Here is a 19,413-nt window from a genome sequence, read left to right on the forward strand (position 1 = left end):
AATGAATTCACGTTCTCAAATTTGTAGAAAATACTCTAGAAAAGATGTCTGCAAACATACATCACATTTAAATCGATGTATAATAGATAAAATTAATAGATATTCTTATCTGAACTGTTAGTGTCTTCTGAGGTTCAAACCAAATTTCTCCCCAACAGATACAAATTTCAAAGCAGACAAGAAGTTGAACCATTTCAAATAATGATTAACAGCAGTCTTGATTATCATTACCCATCTGCCAGAAAGCTATCCAGGAGATTTACAGGCAGATGATCATCTTTTTACATCTATTATTGCTTTTTAAACTCAGTTTTAGCTAGCTATCAGACATTCTGCTTATCCTAATGTATATTTATATATTATATAGCTATGTAGTAAACGCTTGGAAAGTGGTGTTTAAAAAAATAATCAATCCATTCTTGATTGTGGCCATTAAAAACACCATAATATTTTCATGCTTTGTTTTGAAGCTGGAAGGTCCTGCCCTTTGAAAAAAAAAAATGCACTTATATTTCAAGTATACTATTCAGTCTAAAGCAGCTTTATTAAGCTTTTTATTTTAGCACAAAACAAAGTATGAGAAGTCTGGAAGAAGAGGCTGAAAAGCTGGAGCACAGTTAGTGGAGTTTAATTGTGAATGGGTTAGTTGGATTGGGCGTAAAGCTTGCTTTTCTTTGAGGTCAGCTCCACAACCACAGCTGGGTATGAGTACACTGACAGCATGCAGAGTGGCCACACACAAGCCAGGAAGAAAACAATCTTTGGGAAGCTTAGTAAATTGTGTAGGTTGAGCAAAGAAAACAATTTCCTTCCTAGTAGAGGACCAGAACAATTGGTTTGTGTGCCCTTCAATCAGAGGAAACACGTGGGAACTCACATTTATGCCTCTACTCATATGCCAGGATCCTGTGCATTTTAAAACTCATAAATCATTCCAAGAGGAGTAACGTGGATGCTCTTCTGGGTTTATGAAGAAGAAAACCTGGCTATGTAAACCATTTTAGAGATAAGTTGATTTATGTCTGGCAGGAAAGAGTTATGAAATTTGCTCCAGTCCCCCAACTAAATTTAATTCTGGATTTATGTTGTTCTTACTAACATTTGCCATCTGATTTAAAATGAATAGTTAACCATTTCTTTGTCAATGCCAAAAGGTGGCAGCATTTCAGCTGTAGGCAAGGGAATTTACATACTGGGATGAGAATTTTATATATTGGGATGGCCCACAGATAGGATGGAATAGAGTATAAAGGCACTGTATACACATCTGATCTACTCTGCAGGTTGACTGAAGCTCTGGTAATGAACTGAAACTGATTAAAAGGTACATCATTGTTGTGTGTATCGGTCTGTTAAGAAGCTCAGATGGTCTAGCAGAGACAATACCTTTCACAGAATAAAAATAATATTGTCTAAAATGTTCACTCACGTAGCTGGAATCTGTACTGAACAATTAGTCCCAGGCCTGAAATGATGCTAAGGTGCAGTTTGCTCATTGTGTCCCTGTATGTCAAACATGGAGGTATTTTTAAGGAAAACAAACAAAAGGATTTAAATGCATCACCCACATTTCAGTGTGGGAGAAGAGACAGAACTGCTGAAATTCAAAACCTGTTTTATGGTTCACACAACAGAATGTAGTAAGTGATTAGTTTGCAATGCAAACTAAATCTTACAATTATTTTTGAAAGGCAGGGGTGGCGTGAGTCTGAAAAAGCTTACAGTACTGCTGGAAATAAATTTCTTTCATCCTCTGAAAGGCAGTCTATTTATCCAACTATAGGAAACCAACGTAATCAGGGTCTCTAATTATCATCCAATTATGCAATTAGGTTGAAGTTATTAGAACAGCCTAATTACACACATACAAACTCAGAGTAGGATAGGAACGACCAAATGTAATTTTATCACATTCTCAAGATTCCCCTTTTTTAATCTGAAAAGCAAATACTGAAATGTAAATCTGAGCAGTTGTGTTCATTTTTCCTCACCATGAAAATTCATAACAGGGTCAATAAAGAAAGGTTAACGCATAACTTTAAAAGTCTAGCTGAGCCTTTATAATCATCTCACAGCAGGGCAGATTAAACATAATAATGAGAGATCTACACGAACCTCCTCAGTCAGGCTATAGGGAAGCTATTGTATTTTACCCTATTCTGTGCTGCTCTATTCGAGCTTTTGTGTGTGTCCATCACTTGTATTTCTGTGCCTCCCTCTAGTGGAAAGAAGGGAGGGAAGGAGGCATACATGCCAGCAAAATGCACTTCATTTGACTAAGAACATTCTGTTCTTGGCTTATAATTAAGATGCTGCCAGGAACTTTCATTATGAACTTTGATTTTTCAATTTAGGACTTTGCCAGAAAAATAAATCTGACTTCAGCACATACTTTCAGCTAGAGTAGATTTACTTATTCTGGGGGGACATATGTTGAATTGACTGCTCTGAGCTCAGACTTTTAAATACTTTGATTTTTGCATGCTCTTTCTTCTAGTAAAGACATGCTTATGCTTAACCGCAGACTCCTGCCAAAATTAATTGTTTACCTGGAGAGATATTTTAATTTTGCAGGGGAAAAAAATAATTCTGATATTAATAAGAAAGGACTCCTGGAACCAAGTTCCTTTCAACAGAATAATGGAACATATAAATGCACTTTGTACTTTTAATTGTAGACTTCATTCAACCACTTTTACTATGTTCAAGATTACTTTTCTTCTGCTCTACGGGTATTTCTGAGCTTTTAAACAAACCAAAACAAACCACAACTCCAGTTCACCCTTGTAGGGAGAAAACTTCAAAGGTGACAGTCCTTTCAGGTTTTGTTTAGGAACCTTAGCAAAAGCATTAAATACAGAAATCATTGATGTTTAATAGGAAAATACGCTTGAGAGATAAAAACCCTTTGACATCCAAAGCAACTGCACAAATGTGATATACTTTTTAAACACACAGAGCAGTTAATTGTACCGTATGATTTTTGGAACTTTGTACTTCTGAAGGCAGCTTTAAAGTGCTTTGTCCCATTCATGTCACATCCTACAGAATGAATAGTGCACATGCAATGACATCTGGAGCTGGTAAATGCACGTTTTCCCCTGCTGGGAAAATGGCTATGCTTTAAAACCAACAGGGAAGTAAGATGGATGTATGGCTTTTTCTGTTATTTCTTAGAAATCCCCTACATAAAGGCCAGAGCATAACCCTATTTAAGCAGGTTCTCCTAGGAAATGATGGAATTGTAGTCTCCCTCCAGACTTGAAAGATGAGACCTCAGGTTCCACACTGGCAGGCACTAAGGTACGCAGTCTCACCTGAGTGAATCCAAGTTTGATCCGTCTTTGTTTGAAAGTCTTGGCAAACTGCTCAAGCTCCTCAAGGTCACTGGGCTCCTCCAAGCTGGGAGTGTCGATTCGCTTTGGTGTTGACTGGCTCTGTGGAAGTGCCTGAACGGGGGTCGCTGCTATTGTGCGTGTTGGGGTTGCTGGCTATTGAGACAGCAAGGGAAAGATGAAAATCAGACTTAAGAGGATAATCAACAGAAATTAAATTCCAAAAAGGTATGTGATGTTCTTGTGAGAAGGGTCAGTGAATTGGCTATTTCCTGCAATCTGGAAGTTTCTCCAATTTATTTATGTTCCTCTCCAGAACATGCAATGACCATCCAGAAAACTATAATAGCATGACAGGCTTTTAAAGGTTCTGTCATAACCAATTAAAGCAAAGTAAGAGATGTTCAATGGTAGCCAACAACTTTCGCTTGCTGCAGACGCTGCTCAAACAATGCTGAACATACTCTACATGATATACTTCTATCACTTATAGACACCTTGGCATTCATCCCTTTAAAAAAATTTAAAATTGCATCTACTGGTCAGGTGGCAGATTTTCACCAGTACAGAAGATTCAAGAAGACTGTGCATGTACAGATGCAGCAAAGATAGCAAGTTCCCTCCAATACCATCTCTTGTGACTGACTCAACTCTTCAGCAAGAAAAAACTAGATTTACCTCTAAGCCTTCTGTTGATAGTTGCAACAATAAGAATGAACATACTGGTGATACAAGAAATTAAGCAAAGGCAATCTGCAGAAAATAATTCATTTTAGGTCACACTTTTCTTCTATATAAAGGGTAATTTTTCAGGAAGTCCATGGAAGGTTGACTGTTCCTGAACATTGGCATGCTAGAGCATTTTGCAACTACAATAAATATGTGGAAAAAAATTAGCATCTTGGAAAATGTTCACAGGTGAATAAAATATATTTAGACCTGGTATTGCACAGTTCAGGCTTTAAGTGCAACATGAACACCAGAAACACATTTTGAGTGCATAGCTCTACCTCCTTACATGCCATGATGAGCTGAAGATGAAGAGACAAATAATTTACTCCAGTTAAATTCTAGCCAGTTTAGCTGCGGCTCTCCAGAGTAAAGGTGATTTCATGCCTCTATGTCCTGTGCCCAGTTCTGAAACTCTGGACTCCTTCAGGGCAAATAAGAACAGCCTCAAGTCCAGGCAGCACTACAGTATTATGCAAAGTCTATGCAAAGGTTCAGAAAAGGCTCTTCTAAAAGGAACGGCCTACATATAGCTCAGTCTTTGCATAACTCCTTATGTTTTGTCCTGGGTTAGTGCAGTGTTTTGCAGTGCACAGCAGATGGTAGAGGGAGGTCAAGATCTGTAATTCCATTACTTGAGAAATAATGTAATCATATATGACCTTTCTAGGATTGCAGATACATGTGTCGCACTTACAGGTTTTTAATATTTTTAAATTTACATTAATCATAGTAGGTAATTACTGCAATATGTCTTCACTAATTTCACCCACTTTGCATAATTTATTCTTTCTTAGTAGTTTTAATTTTTTTTTTTTTTAACCAAGAATAATCTTTAGTGGGGAATCATGCTGCTAGCTGAGGTATGAACTAGAGGTGAGACAACTTCCATTTTCCACATGATGCATGAAAAATACTAGAGGTGTATAATAGAAAATGTAGTTTTCAAAGACTCTGATAGACTCAGGCACCTTACTGCAGACTAGAAAATTCTTATACGTAACCAAGGTGGCAGGAAGATACTGTGTGATATTACATGATATTTGAGAAACAGCATGAAGCCATGAAACTAAGCTGCACAGTAAAACCCAGAGCCAAGCACAACTAAATTTACAGGCACATGCAACCTTAAAATTGCTTTTCTTATAGTCTGAAAGCTTAATCACAGAGCTCTAATATTTTAATATACATCTATCAGAATATTTGAATATTTAATTTGTAACAATCTTTTTTTTACTTTCACAGACAGTAACTGGTAAGACTGGCAATGACTTGGCAGTGATAGCAGAACAACTACACTAAAATAAAGATAGATTGCCACTGCAATCTTCAGAAAGGTACTTGTCAGTAATCTCCTTTGGAGCTTTTTAGGTAGCTCATACCTTGCTCCTCTGAATTTCCAAGAAAACCTTAAAGGAAATCAAACAATGCTCTAGTGCCATTAACTCAAGGTATCAATCATGAAAATTTCCAGCTAAAAATCCACTTTAGAACATTAAAGCCTGAAAAGAGACACACTGGGGTGGGAGCTACAAACCTGAACTATCTAGAAAGACAAATTCACTATTATAGCTACAACATCTATTCAGGTAACTAATACAAAGGGTCCATTCACTTGCCATAGTTTAAATCCCCTCAAAGCAACTCATGAAGTGTAGGAATAAGCCTGACCTGCGAGGCAAGGGTGATGCTTGGCTGAGACTGCAGGAGGTTGGCTTGGCTTTGCTGAGGTAGTTGCGTTAAGAGATTCTGCGCTTGCAGGAGACCTGGAGAGAGAAAAGTGTGCATTTGGTTTGTCGTTTAAAAACACTCAAACATGAAATGAGGTAAAATGAGGCTCTTGCCAAATGATGGAAAGCTACAAAAAACCCCTGAGATGTGAGCTTTCATTTCATCCCTGCATAGATATCTTCAGACTTTGGAGTTTTTGGCTCAAAATCCCCTTGCATTTTCCTGAAGTATAAGTGGTGACAGAAGGGAGAAGTGTGTGTAAGTCCCCTCTGCAGAAAGAGTTGCTAAAGATCTAGGCCATCCCAGTTCTGGGTGCAGGAATCATTCACTGCCCCTTTCAGCACTCAGGTTTTGGATACACCTCTTCTGGTAACCAACAGCTGACCAAGAATTGCGGAGCCACACAAAAATACTGAGCACCAATGAGATCAAATTCAACAACTGAATACTAATCAAACCCACAAATTTGGCTTATTGATCACCCTCCTTCCTCTCTGAAACACCCTATGCCAACTGCCTAACAAGGAGGAAACTTTCTGGCAAACTTAAGCAGAACACACCAGAAGACACAAAAAGTCTAGATAATTCCCTCCTGGGTCAAATAAAGTAGGAATCTTCTGGAAAAGTAATTGGAATTAAAGTTTAGGTAAGATACTGAACACAGCTCAATTTTAACTAATAGAATAAACACTACACTGAACACAGGAAAACCCTGCTACTATGAAAAGGTAACAAGATCAAAGAACAGTTGCAACTGATAGAACCAATATGTATACTATGCTGTCAATCTATGAATAAATTCTCTTACAGTCCACTTTTGCGTAGTTTATTAAATCTCTGAGGAAATTGAGATGCCTGCATCTAAATATTTTAACTAGAAGCTATCTAATTTTTTTTTTGTATTTATTTCTAATACAAAAATTACCTATTTTTAAGGGATGGAATCTTGACAAAAATATACCTACAGTTAGTCAAATCGCTCAAACTTACTGTGAAAAATATTAACTGTTATTTTTTAGGTACCTCCTGGCTACAACTATGAATTTCCACTACAATAATTTAAGAACCTGACTAATTAAACTTACACTTCAACATACCTAGTCCCTAAAACCAGGGGGGAACAACAGATGGATGGACTGCTATGCCACCACCAACTATGTACCACTTAAATTCAACATCATCAGCTGACTGATCTACCTCTTAGCAGAATAAAGGCAGGGGAAACAGAATTTAGGACTTGATAAATACTGAGTGAGGAACTGGATGGTTTATGCGAGGTTGAGACCCTAAGAGACATGAAAAGAGGGATTACAATGGTTAAGAAGGAAAAAACGTACCCTCAGTAAGGGATACACAAGTACAGAAGAACTATCATCTGACAGTGACACTTGAGTTTTGTTTAACAAAGAGCTGAATATGTATTTTAAACAGAATGTGTTGCTACGAAAATGCTCAGGACCTACAGAATGCAGCCAGCTGCTTATGTAACATAATGGCACAGCAGAGACAACGATGGAAATTTGCTTTGCACCACAAAATCAATGTGTTCCAGCTGTGTTTTTGAAAAGCCACAGCGAGGGAACAGTGCTGCTCAAGGAACTTCCAAGACAGCCACCTACTACAGCTACATATTGCTTCTTACAATGCAAATATTTGTTCACTTGAAAGATGATTTTAGCTGCTCAGATCTAAATATTAATTAGTGAACAGTTCACCTCTAAGTGAAGAGTTTTTGACCTGCACTCAGTGACAGTGAATTTAAACTGACAGCTTGAAAGAGAAAGGGGCAAACCCATCACACTGTCACCATGGAGTGGCTGACCAACAATGAAACAAAAAACAGGCAGCTGACAGTGATGACATTTGAGTTCTAGTCCACTGTTAACACCATTGATTACAAGTTACTGACTTGTCTTACGACTGCAATCAGAGTAATTAGGACAGGCCTCTTGTGAATTTTTGCCCCCAGAAAAATCCCAGAGGACGTTTTTCTGGCACTAACAATTTTGCTAAAGAACACAAACACAAGATGACTACACTCTTCCTAATTTTATTCTCACTCACATGGTCTGAAATAATTATCACGGAATTATCAGTATAAAATAATCTGAACACATTTAATCTACTGTATTTTTAGATAATTTTATCCTAAGTAAGAGGTGCTGACACAAGGTGTCTCAGGCAGAAACTGGAGACAGAACAAGTCAGTTCAACCTGCAGCTGACTGAAGCAATGGTGAGGGGATGGGGAAAGCAGCTGGGCTGTTTTGGCAACGTGTCTCTCTCCCTGATTACAGCTCTTTCAGGCAGTTGCCATGCACACACCTTGGGCAGTCCCTGGCTCTCATGGGAGGGGCAGCTGCAGTTGTGTTCTTTTCAGATATGACTTGCACCAGTCTAAACTTCTCCTTCATCTCTCTTCTGAGAAGAAACCACTGAGGTCCAAAATAACTTCAGTGAATTAACTTATAGAGCCCAGAGCACTGCCTTTTCGAAGCAAACCCACACCTCTCAGGCCCCTGCTGAGATACTGGCATTTCAAACAAAGCTGTTTCCATAGACTCATACTGGCACCAATACTGCTTAACATCTTTATTACCAAGAAGGCTGATGGGACAAAATATATTCTCAGCAAGTTTGTGGACAATACCAAATATGGGGAAGTGGTCAACAGGCCAGAAGTCAGGGTCTGGACAAATGGAACCTCATGAAAATCAATGCAGGAAAATGCAAGTTCTTCATGGGGGCTGGAATTACCCTGTGCAGCAATAGAGGGTCGGCACTGGCTGGCTGGAAAGCAGTCCCACAGGAAAAAGTCCTGGGGGTCCTAGAGGACAATATGATGACCATGAGCAGTGTGCCTTTGCAATAGACAGCCAACCACATCCTGGGCTGTACTCACAGGAGTGCAGCCAGCAGCTCAAGGGTTGTGCTTCTCCCCCTTCATTTGGCACCTGTGACACCACAGCTGAAGTCCTGCTGTCAGCTTTGGGTTTCCCAGTACAAGGCACAAAGACATCCTGGATTTTGTAGATCCAAGGTCCACCAGGGTGGCTAACAAGCTGGAGCAGGTAAGTGAGCTGATTTGTTCAGCCTGATAAGACTAAGGTGAGATCCTACTGCTTTCTTCAAAGACAGAAATGGACTCTTCTCAAGGATACACTGCAATGAGATGCAGTGGATATCGGAACATGGAAAACTCCAACTAGATATAGGAAAAGAATTTTTTTTTTTAAACATGATAGCAGTCAACTATTGGGGCAGGTACTTGAAAATGTTGCAGAAACTCCATCCTTGGACACATTCGATTCAACTGGCTGAGGCGCTGAATGCCTCCTGTAATTGGACCTGCTCAGAACAATTCTACCTGGTCTCTACAGGTCCCTTCCAACCCACCTGATTTTTTTGTACCTACAGAAGCTGATATTGTACTTGTGTACTTTACAGAGGTTGTATTCCTAACCCTCTGCCCTGGGTTTTGAGAGCACAGTGGTATTATTGCATTAAATATGGCACACAAATCACCTACGTGACACTCTAAAAGAATAATTGCATAGAGGCAGATACGGACCTATGCAAAAGTATGATAGTTTGGAAGCACTTAATTTCTTTTTTAATACTTAAAGTAAATATATCTATCATCATTCAGGATTTTTCCTGTAATGTCTAAGAGTAGCATGAATAATGGTCCAAGTCAAAAAACTCTTCCTGCCAGCCAACAGTCCCCAAGGACTGATCTGGGGTTCAGTTTTATCTAAAATTAAACAAAAGATAAAACAAACATTCAAGCACAGGCTTTTTCAGCATAATTTTTAAAAAGTTGGCCCAGAAGCATAATACATAATTCATCCCAAACTGATCTCCCAAAAGAGTGAGTTTTTTCATGTAAGAACTTGACTGCTTTATCTCTGCCAAAGCTGTTCGTCCTCTCACTAAAAGTTACCTTGCAAGACAAAGCCATTTACAACAGCTTTCACATGAGTGAGGTCTCAAAGTCTGTATAACACATATGAAAGAAGAAAACAGGACTGCATCTGGCCTGCTATCATCATCCCAGGCAACTTAACAATAAAAAAAATGAAATCACTAAGACAGTCTTTAATAATAAATAGCATTAACTTGAGAATAGGTAGACCCAGTTTCAATGTTTAAAGCTACTTAGAAGCTTGTCTTCCACCTTTGCTTTTCTGGATATTTTCTTTTTAAGTACTATTTCTAAAACTCATTGTGACACACTCTTAGATCTCGACAACTCCTGTTTACAATATTAATTTATACTAAATGCAGCACCATTTCCCCCTCCATTCAGATTTTTACTGATAAGATTTTTACTAGCAATATCTCACGAGTAAAAAGATGAACAGTCGCCTGATGAGCGATTATATTATATATATATTACCCTCATATTTTTAAGAAGAAGTTCTAATTGTAGTAAGGGATGTTAAATTGATTATTCTAGAGACGGCTCTATTAGATACAAGAACAGATACAAGAGGTATAAAGACATTACAAGGTGCTACATTCCTGCTGGTGACTTTAACAATAATATCAACAACAGTTGCTCTGAATAAGAAAACGTTCTAAATTTCTATTTCCATCCAATCTTCTGCATATCTGCTGAGGCTTGAAACAATGCCTTCAGTTATGATGTTAACAATTACCAGGCATGAAAAATGGGAACTTTAAAATTTGTTTCATATAAACCCCTAAATAGCCAGAAATCATGTGGAAAAAGGTGACTATATTAGACATATGATAGTGGATTTATAGGGAAAATTTCCTATCTGCTGCTGGGAGCTATAATGTGTGTGTTGAAGAAAGACAGTAAAATAACATCCTGACTGTTGATTAATATTTTAGGTATTGAATTTCCTAAATTTTTTCAGAAGTCAGATCTCAGGTCATGAAGTTCAACCCCTTTAAGAATCTAAATACAATTGCTGATAACTGCAGTGCTCTGTACCCCTCTGCCTCTTCAAGTAAAACACTTTTCTTCACCAAGTGTTTACATCTTCTACAATCTTGTTTAGTGTCACTATTCTTCACTTGTTTCCCTCAAAACTCTTCTCATTTTAAAAACAGTGTTTCTCATTTACATGACTACATGGCATACACAAAATGTAGCGTAGTCTGTAAAGCAAGAAATTTCTTCCAGAATACATAATCTATACACAAATCTGAATTTTCATGTTAGTTATCAAATGTGTACATATATAAATCTCCATGCAGTACCAATGAAGCGTCAAAAAAAAAATTAGAATGCCACTGGTTTTGAAGAAAACTCTATGCTAGTTTCTTCAGAATATTTATTATTTTATGAAGTTGACTAATGGAGCAATAGGACAAGAACAACATGGAAAAGTCAGCTGCAACAGCAAATAACAAAATAAAAATACACACTTTCTCAATCTTTCTCATAAATAATAATGTACTGTTTGAGATCCTCTAACAATAACCATGAAATACTGCAAAAAAACCGTATCAGAAAGTGATATAAGGGGTATTATGACACACATGTTGCTTTATCATTGAGTGCTCATGAAGAAAATGAGATCTATTCAAGCATTTCAGTTTGGAAGGTTGTCACACACTAATGGCCTATGGTCACAATTCAGCATATAAATCTTCCTACGTTTTTGAGCTATTCAGTTGTCCAGGCTGCCCATTATCAGTAAAACACGATGTCTCTAGCTACACTGCGTCACTGATGACAGCAATATGCAGGTCTTAAATTGTACTGAAGAAATAATTTTGCAGTGATGGCCTCTGGAAAAGGTACTATGAAAATCTCATCTAGTACTTATTCTACTTCAGAGATTTTAAACAAACAAGAAAGCCTTGCTTCTTTTCTGTAATGCAAACAACTCTTTTTGGGAGATGAATACTATTTGCTACTCTTAGTTTTCCTTTTTGTAAAGCATCTTCAGAGATATTTTAGAAAACCAGCAGAATTTAGTTGAAAAATGTAGGCAGACATCAATACCAATGAGTTTTTCAAAACAGTGCTTTTGTGCTTGCTGTTTTCTTAAAAGATTTTATTTTAAAAACAAAAAAAAAAAACCACCAAAAAACCACCAAGCACCTATTTTAAAGAATTCTTGAACTAAATTTTAGTGGTTTGATTTCTTCTAGTGCAATATGTTAAGTTTACAAGTTCTGCTTCATTTTAAGAAAACAGTTAAGTACACATCACTAAATGCTTCCATGACTAGCCTTTAAGCCATTTTCTACCAGTGCTGGTATAAAATCACTCCTAAATCAAGTCCTATTAAAAGGAAGTTAATTTTGACTAACCCTTTATTCAAATGTGAGAGCATTCAGACAGTAAGAGCCCTTCAGTGTAATGGAAAGCCAGTTCTATCCAAGTCATAGTATGTAAGAAGGAATGATGCATGAAAGAATTGAAAGGAACAGAAGAAAATGAGGTGCAAAGAGCTGCTTTATAGGACAGCCAAGCTCTGCAGGACTCTTCAAGCATAACAGGATTTGCCTTCTGAGCAAGAATCTTTGGATTACCAGACCTGAACAACTGAGTAGAGTTCATGTAGAAGAGAAAGGGGGGGAAAAAAGACCATTGGAGTATATCAGCATAAGAAGCCATGGCTAAATGCAGTTTTCCGTGGGCATCAACAAATGGGGTGCAATCAGCACCGTGATGCATGGCAGCCTGAACACATCAGTCCTCAGAACAAAGCTGCTGTACAACATCTTAACTGCTCTGACACACCACCACCTACCACTGCCTTGTTTGTCTTTGGCATGCAAGTCATACCCCATGCATTGCCAAAATATTATTTTAAGTGCTGTTACACAAATCCAGCATTCTAGCTCTTTTCCCAAGGTGTTAATTATTATTTCAGTTTATGACAACATTCATTGTACCCTCTTTAGGCTTAAGTACTTCTCCAGACTCCCACATGGACTTTTGATTTTGTAATCTTTTTCCAGTCTGTCCTGGTTTTGACCAAGAGAAGAGGTAATTTTCTTCTTAATAGCTGGTACAGTGCTGTGGTTGGATTTTGGATGAAAACAATGTTGATAACACACTTATGTTTCACTTAATGCCAAGCAATATTTACAGAGTCAAGGACTTTTCAGCTTCTCACACAATGCACCAGCAAGCAGGCTGGGAGGCACAAGAAGCTGGTGGGGGACAGAGCCAGGACAGCTGACCCAAACTGGCCAAAGGGATATTCCACACCATGTGGTCTCATCCTTAGGATATAAAACCAGGGGGGAAAAGCTGGCTGGAAGCCACTGCTTGGGAGATGGCTGGGCATTGGTATGAACCACCTGAGTTTCACTTTGTCCCCTAAAAAAGCCATGTATGATTTGCTTTTCTGGCAAGGAGCACTTACCCTGCTGCCCCTGCGGCGTTTGTGAGATGATGAACTGTGCTGGCTGCAAGTTGGTTGTTGGATGCACCAACACAAACTGTTGCAGGTTGAGATTCTGCTGCTGAAGCTGCTGCAAGTGCTGCAAATCCTTAAGGAAACGGGAAGGGGAAAAAAAAAAAAAAGAGAGAGAAGACAAAAAAAAAATTGAAAAAAGAAAAAAAAAAGAAAAAAAAAGAAAAAAGAAAAGAAAGAGCTGTGTGTTAGACATTTCAGTCAGCAATGATTCCCAATATAAGATTTCCTATCAGCCAGTTATGCTCTAACATTTAGAGGTAAAAGTGGATGTCAAACACAGCAGTCCTGCTACTGAACATCCTTTAGAATGGCAATTTGAATATCACTCTCGTTCATAAAACCAAAGTTATTTACTAAATAAACCAGCAAAGTATATCCAGCACTGTTCTGCTTTAAAATCAAAACAAAAGAAAACAAACAAACAAATCAATCTCCCTTTCCCAAAATTCAGGAGTTTTCAAATACATTAAACTTATCAGCACACAGATTTTGCAAACTTATTTTTTGAGGATGGAACTCTGCTACAAATCAAGCATATTAGCTGGGAGGTTTTTTTTTTTGTAACAACAGCTTGCAATTACCATTTGAATCAACAACAGGAAAGCAAAATGCTATGGATTCCTTGTTTGCACTCTGTTCAGTTCAAATTTCAGAACGTAGCTAACTCAATAAGTAAATATATTTGATTTGTTCTGAAACAAATTACAATAAGCTTAATAGATATGACTATAATTAAAGGTTAAAAGGAATAATCCAAAACACTGCATTATTGGAGAACCCTACTTTTATGTATTTAAACCATTCAGGACTATTAATTTTCTATAATTAAATGACTGGTCTCAATGTAAAATGTTAATCTCTGAGAAACTGAGTTTTCAAGAAAAATGCTTCAACTTGACATTTAGCTGGAGAATGAAAACATAAAGAACTGCTTAAAAATATTGTTCTCCCTAACTAGCCTTTTTCCTTTTCATCTCCAAACAGGACAATAACAAGAGCAACTGAAATTTAAAAAACACACTGCAAAGTCAGCCAACGTAACAGTGGTAATCCATGAAAACGATCTAAACACGCGTGTCGGATTTTTCCATCTTCCCAGGAAGAACCTGTTTCAACATACTCACCAAGAGGTGGATAAAAGCCTGAATGAAATAGTTCCCACACTTGCAACCTCCCAATAAACAAGCGAAACCAAGCAGCCAAGAAGACTCTCCCAAAGCTCTTTTTCAGGGAAGTTATTATTCCCATTTGCAGAGAAACCCTGTGCAGGTGCAGCGGTGCCAGAAACAGTGCCCGGTATGGCTGCTTGGAGCTGCTCATGTTCACACAGCCCCAAACACACTCGAGTTCAAGCGAACCAGAGTAACAAAGAGCTGCTCCTTAAGCTGCTCCCTGGACTGATGCAGGTTACTGAGCACTCCCACAACCTCCTCAGCCAGAGGATGGGAAAAACCATTCACTGCCAGCAGCGGAGACAGAGATGAGAAGTCAAGACAGACTGACAAGGAGAACTTCTTTCTTACATAATGCTGTTATCTGTGACCTTACATTATTTTAAATCTGTTAAAACTAACCAGAAAGTTGCAACAATCTCCTTCTGGAGATGAGGGGTGGGGAATGTCAGAAATGAAGACTAGGGGAAAAAAAAATAGGGAGTCCACTGATTTATGAGACCATAGACACGCATTATAAGAAAACGTCTACTTAACCTGCCTTACACAGACACTGGCCATCAATCACTTGGGCTACTTGGCCCTGTAAAGTCAAAAGCATGCAGTGTAATAATATGGTAGACAGACACCAGATGGATTGATCAAGCGATGCTCTTTAAGAAACGGAAACTTCCATCTCATAAGAGAATGGGAAAATTTAAAAGGTGCCCATAAGCAAAAAAGTGGTTCTAAAGTCGATAGTATTGTTTGCTTTCAGAAAATTTCTGAAATAATGCAACCATTCCTATGAAATCAAGGCCAATTTCCTTCTTGAAAGAGAGAAATATCTGTTCCAATTTTATCCTGGAACTCCATGTTTCTTATGATTTCATATCCTAATATCACATTGGTCAGAACTGCTACCAAAACCTCTTACTTCTTGATCTCAACACAACATGGATCTCCACTCATTTATTCACTGATTTTCAATGCTCAGCTGGTTACCTCTGCACATCATGCTAACCCTCCGGCTCAGAGGGGGCTCATACTGGAATGGATGTGAGTTAAAAACAGAAATGGAAAGATCCGGGCAAGCAGACTAAGGTTGCTAACACTGGGTGGAAGAAAAGGAAATAAAGAGAGGCTGCAGGATGAAAATAAAGGTAGATAAGAGAGAAAACAGAAACACAAATGGAAGAGTTGGGAAGACACTGAAGACGAAAAAATATCAATGGAAGAACAGACGGGTTAAGGACCTCTCCCACCAAAAGCAAACAAATGAAATCACCCCAGATGACCAAAGAGATCTCAGATGATTTAAAGCACCCCCCACAGGAGATGGAGTTACACGCAAGAAAGAATACAAAGAAACAGTGGCAGTGTATCTGTAAGATCAAAGGAGGAGAGCTTTTTGTTTAAGACTATAGTATTCATAACACCGGCTACCCAGCTAAGACATGACAGCTCTTATCATCAGGCTCTTACACTTTAATATGAGAAAACTGTTTTTAAATTGAGGCCTCAGGGATAACTGATATAAGCAATCTTATTCTGTGCATCTGCCTTGGTAAATGGTATGTTGGCTAAGTCTTGTTTAAATACAGAAATATAATTCTGCAACGCAAAATGAAAATGATACCTCCAAGGCTAATCACTGCTAAATAGCCCTTCCAGCCCCTCAAATGCATTTGAAATCCAACTTTATTTCCACCTTGGGAAAGTTTTATTATTTAGTTAATTATACCATTACAATAAATCTCCCAATAGCAACCACATGAACAAACCTGACACTGTTTTCCTACACTGATCTTTCTTCCTCAGTGTTAAAATCTGTATGCTAGCACAAGCACATAGAAAGAGATGCAAAGACTTTCAGGGAGACATGCATGTCTTCTGGTGCTGCCTAGCAATTTAGAAAGATCAAAACAATCCAAATCCTACCTTGGCAGAATAATCTGTCAAGTGCTATGTCTTGGTGTGAGGAAGATTTTTTGTCGTAAAAAAAAAAATCACCTAAATTTCTAAATTCAATGCCATTATTTCCAATTACAGCTTCAGCACAAACTTAAGCATCTGTGTCATTTTGAGATTTACATCGTATAAATACAGAGCATAGATCCTGAAAACAAGGAAGTTTATAAAGAACCCCTTAAGTTGATACACAAATGTTTAGTGTCAACCCCACAGCAGCCCAGGAGCAACACAAGCTCCTCACCAGGCTGCTGCAGCAGAAACCTTACATGAACTGCAGTGCACATTAAAGATCTCATGCTTCTGCAATTAGTTAATTAAAATAAATATGGTAATCCTCCTGCTGCAGAGCCCTGCCAGCTAATCAATTATTCAAAAATCATCAATTAAAACAAACATTCAGCTATTTGTATAATCAGCTATATGTTTACAATAGCAACACAAACAAAGCTGAGCACTGCTTACAAATCCTTGCCAAGATGGATCAAAAAGCATGGTGCTATCTACCTACGAACCTAGACGGTGTATGTTTTCTGTAAGTACCTCAAATTATATCCAACACCTGCACAATTTATGCCCTGCACTTTCATCGTAAGGAGCAGATAACAAGATTCAACCAAGCTCATTTATGTATCAAAATAACCCATCCTAAAAGACATTAATTGTAAATTCAAACATTTAAGTAATTAGAAACATCAGAAAACAAGTACAACTTTAATTTGTTCTGCATGTGGCAACTACATCCTATTTTTCAGAGAGCCTTTAGATCACTCGTGCACAAATCAGACAATGCTGCCTTCAGAAACTCTTATTTGACAGCACATGCCTGATCTTTTCAACTCCTCTCAAACACTCTCTGAAGATTTTCTAAGTTCTGGAGAAAAAGCCAGTACAAAACTAGTAATTGTAAATGCTTCACACATTTTCAGAGCTTCCCACTGGAGTGGGAGAGCAGGATTAGAAACATTTCACACACAGATCCCATTGGTATCCACTGCTTCGGTGGCCTATTTGACAAACATAAGGCCATAAAGTTCACAGTACAGATTTTGTTAATATTAAATTCTAGTCCACCACACTTCAGTGAAGCAGACCTTGCTATCTTAAGCTGCACACCTGGAAGACAAGAAGCCTATGGATTACTTGTATTTAGGTTGAAAGACTCACATCCCATCAAATGGGAGCTCTGTGACAGATGCATGGGAAGATGTTAGAAGCTACGACCAACAACTTCCTTGACAAGGACAATCTCCATTCTCTTCTTGAAATCTGTCTGTATTAGTGCCTACAGACAGTCTCAACAAAGTTAAGGTAGGATCTTGAGAATTACAAGCTTCCTTGAATGCTACATCCTTCAGTCATCTCCATGTCATGTCAGTGAAGTGGAATCCTCTGCTAAAAGAGGTGTTATTTGGCGATATAACTTCTCACAATGCAACAAGAGGTTCACTGGGAGGAATCTCATCAACATAGCAACATTGGCACTGGCCTTTTAAAAACAGGATGGCACCACTCTGGCCTCTCTAAGGACAGCCAGAGAGGTCAGAACTTCTAGACAAACACCACAGAAATTCATCACTTCAGCTAATGAAAACCTGATAGTACAGAAATTCATCACTTCAGCTTGAAAACCTGATAGTACAGCCAGGCTATTATTATGTGGACCAGCACAGTAAAGGATTGCACATTTCACCACTGGACTTCACAGACAATCGCGACATTTCCATTCTTGCCCGTAATCAGACTTCATGTTCACTTTTTAGACACTTCATCCCGCTTACATGCAAGAGAAAACAGCCTGAACAGAAAGCACCAGACAGTCTTAAAGAACCTGCTCACTCTAAGAAGCAGTAACTTTGAGGATTATATACCCCACACACTTTGCACAGCTGGACTGATCAAACTGGTTATTATGTACCAAGAACCTTAATCTATGGAAAGATGGACCTCAGCATGAGCACGACAATCGCTACTTGTAGGACTCAATATATCTAAGCTGCACATTTGATTAGTGTTGTCCACAAGTCTCAGGATTTTCCACACTACATACACTAGGCACACAGTGGCACTGCAATCTCCAAACTGAATTAAGCCAATCCTGGAGCACCCAGGAAGTTCCTTACTGCTTCTAGTAAGCAGAACATCCACAGCAAACAGTTCTTCAGAATTAACAAGACTTTAGTACCAGACCATGAGACTGGACAGATTCCAACACCAGACTCATTCTCCAAGTTTTTCTCCAGATGCACAGGAGTGCCCATTCTTTGTCATTGAACTCTGAGCATTAAACACCTAGCCAAAACAGCACACAAATGGGTCAAGCCAAACTGCTGTTCTTCAGCTCTATCATTTTACTTCTAACAAGTACCACTTGGGCCTCACAAACATCCTTTGTGATACACAGGCATCACTTCCCATCCACACAGGTCTCAACAAGTGCAATTTCTATGGGCATCTTTCCATACCCCTTTTTCTCCTTTCTCACGCTAACTACAAGGAGGAAAATTCAGAATACACAGCATCTACTCATTCTGGTACAAACTCTGAAGCTCAGTGGAACTGAGGAACAGCTGGCACACACTCCTTGCTAAGACTATCAAACTTCAACCTCATCATCCAAAGATGCACGAGGAAAGACTAACAATACTCGAGGACTCTAGAAACTCACTGAGTGAGGAACAACAAATTTTATTCGAATGGTGCAATCAGTCAAACCTCTTTTGTTTTCCACCCTCTCAAGCCTCAAGGCTCACCTGTGCAATCTGTATTGGCTGAGATAGAGGGATCTGCGTCATCGGCGTCGCAGCAGAGGCCGAGATGGTGGCACCAGCAGCGCTGTGCTGCTGACTGGCTGAGTGCTGCACTGCAGCCGCCAGCAACTGGGCCTGCGCCTGTTGGAGCAATAACTGTTGCTGGGCTGGCGTCAACGTGAGCTATAAACAATTAGAAAACACAGCCATTAATAATGGGAAGAGCCACTTCAGCTACAAAGTCATTAGATAGCTCAGTACTATGATATTAACCAGGCAATCCTAGGACTATTCTGCTATTCTGCCAAGGGCTCTGGCCTTAAGGAAGGACAGCT

The 19,413-nt window shown here is 38.7% G+C and overlaps 1 protein-coding gene across 10 annotated transcripts in view; it reads right to left on the minus strand.

Moving 5' to 3' along the window:
* POU2F1 (POU class 2 homeobox 1) overlaps positions 1–19,413 on the minus strand; it is a 114,004-nt gene that overhangs the window by 20,793 nt on the left and 73,798 nt on the right. For 6 of the 10 annotated variants that reach the window (XR_005602369.1, XM_039555294.1, XM_039555314.1 and 3 more), the window contains 4 exons: positions 19,082–19,261; positions 13,153–13,279; positions 5,736–5,830; positions 3,318–3,491 (listed from right to left, as the gene is read on the minus strand). Coding sequence is in view for 9 of the 10 variants with exons in the window: in XM_039555294.1 (XP_039411228.1) it covers positions 3,318–3,491; positions 5,736–5,830; positions 13,153–13,279; positions 19,082–19,261 (576 nt within the window). In the remaining variant the exon portion in view is untranslated. The remainder of the gene's footprint in view (positions 1–3,317; positions 3,492–5,735; positions 5,831–13,152; positions 13,280–19,081; positions 19,262–19,413) is intronic. The other 4 variants (XM_039555303.1, XM_039555283.1, XM_039555330.1 and 1 more) reach the window with 2 other exon arrangements.

This window comes from Corvus cornix, chromosome 1 (assembly GCF_000738735.6).
Source record: "Corvus cornix cornix isolate S_Up_H32 chromosome 1, ASM73873v5, whole genome shotgun sequence".
Classification (NCBI taxonomy): Eukaryota; Metazoa; Chordata; class Aves; order Passeriformes; family Corvidae; genus Corvus; species Corvus cornix.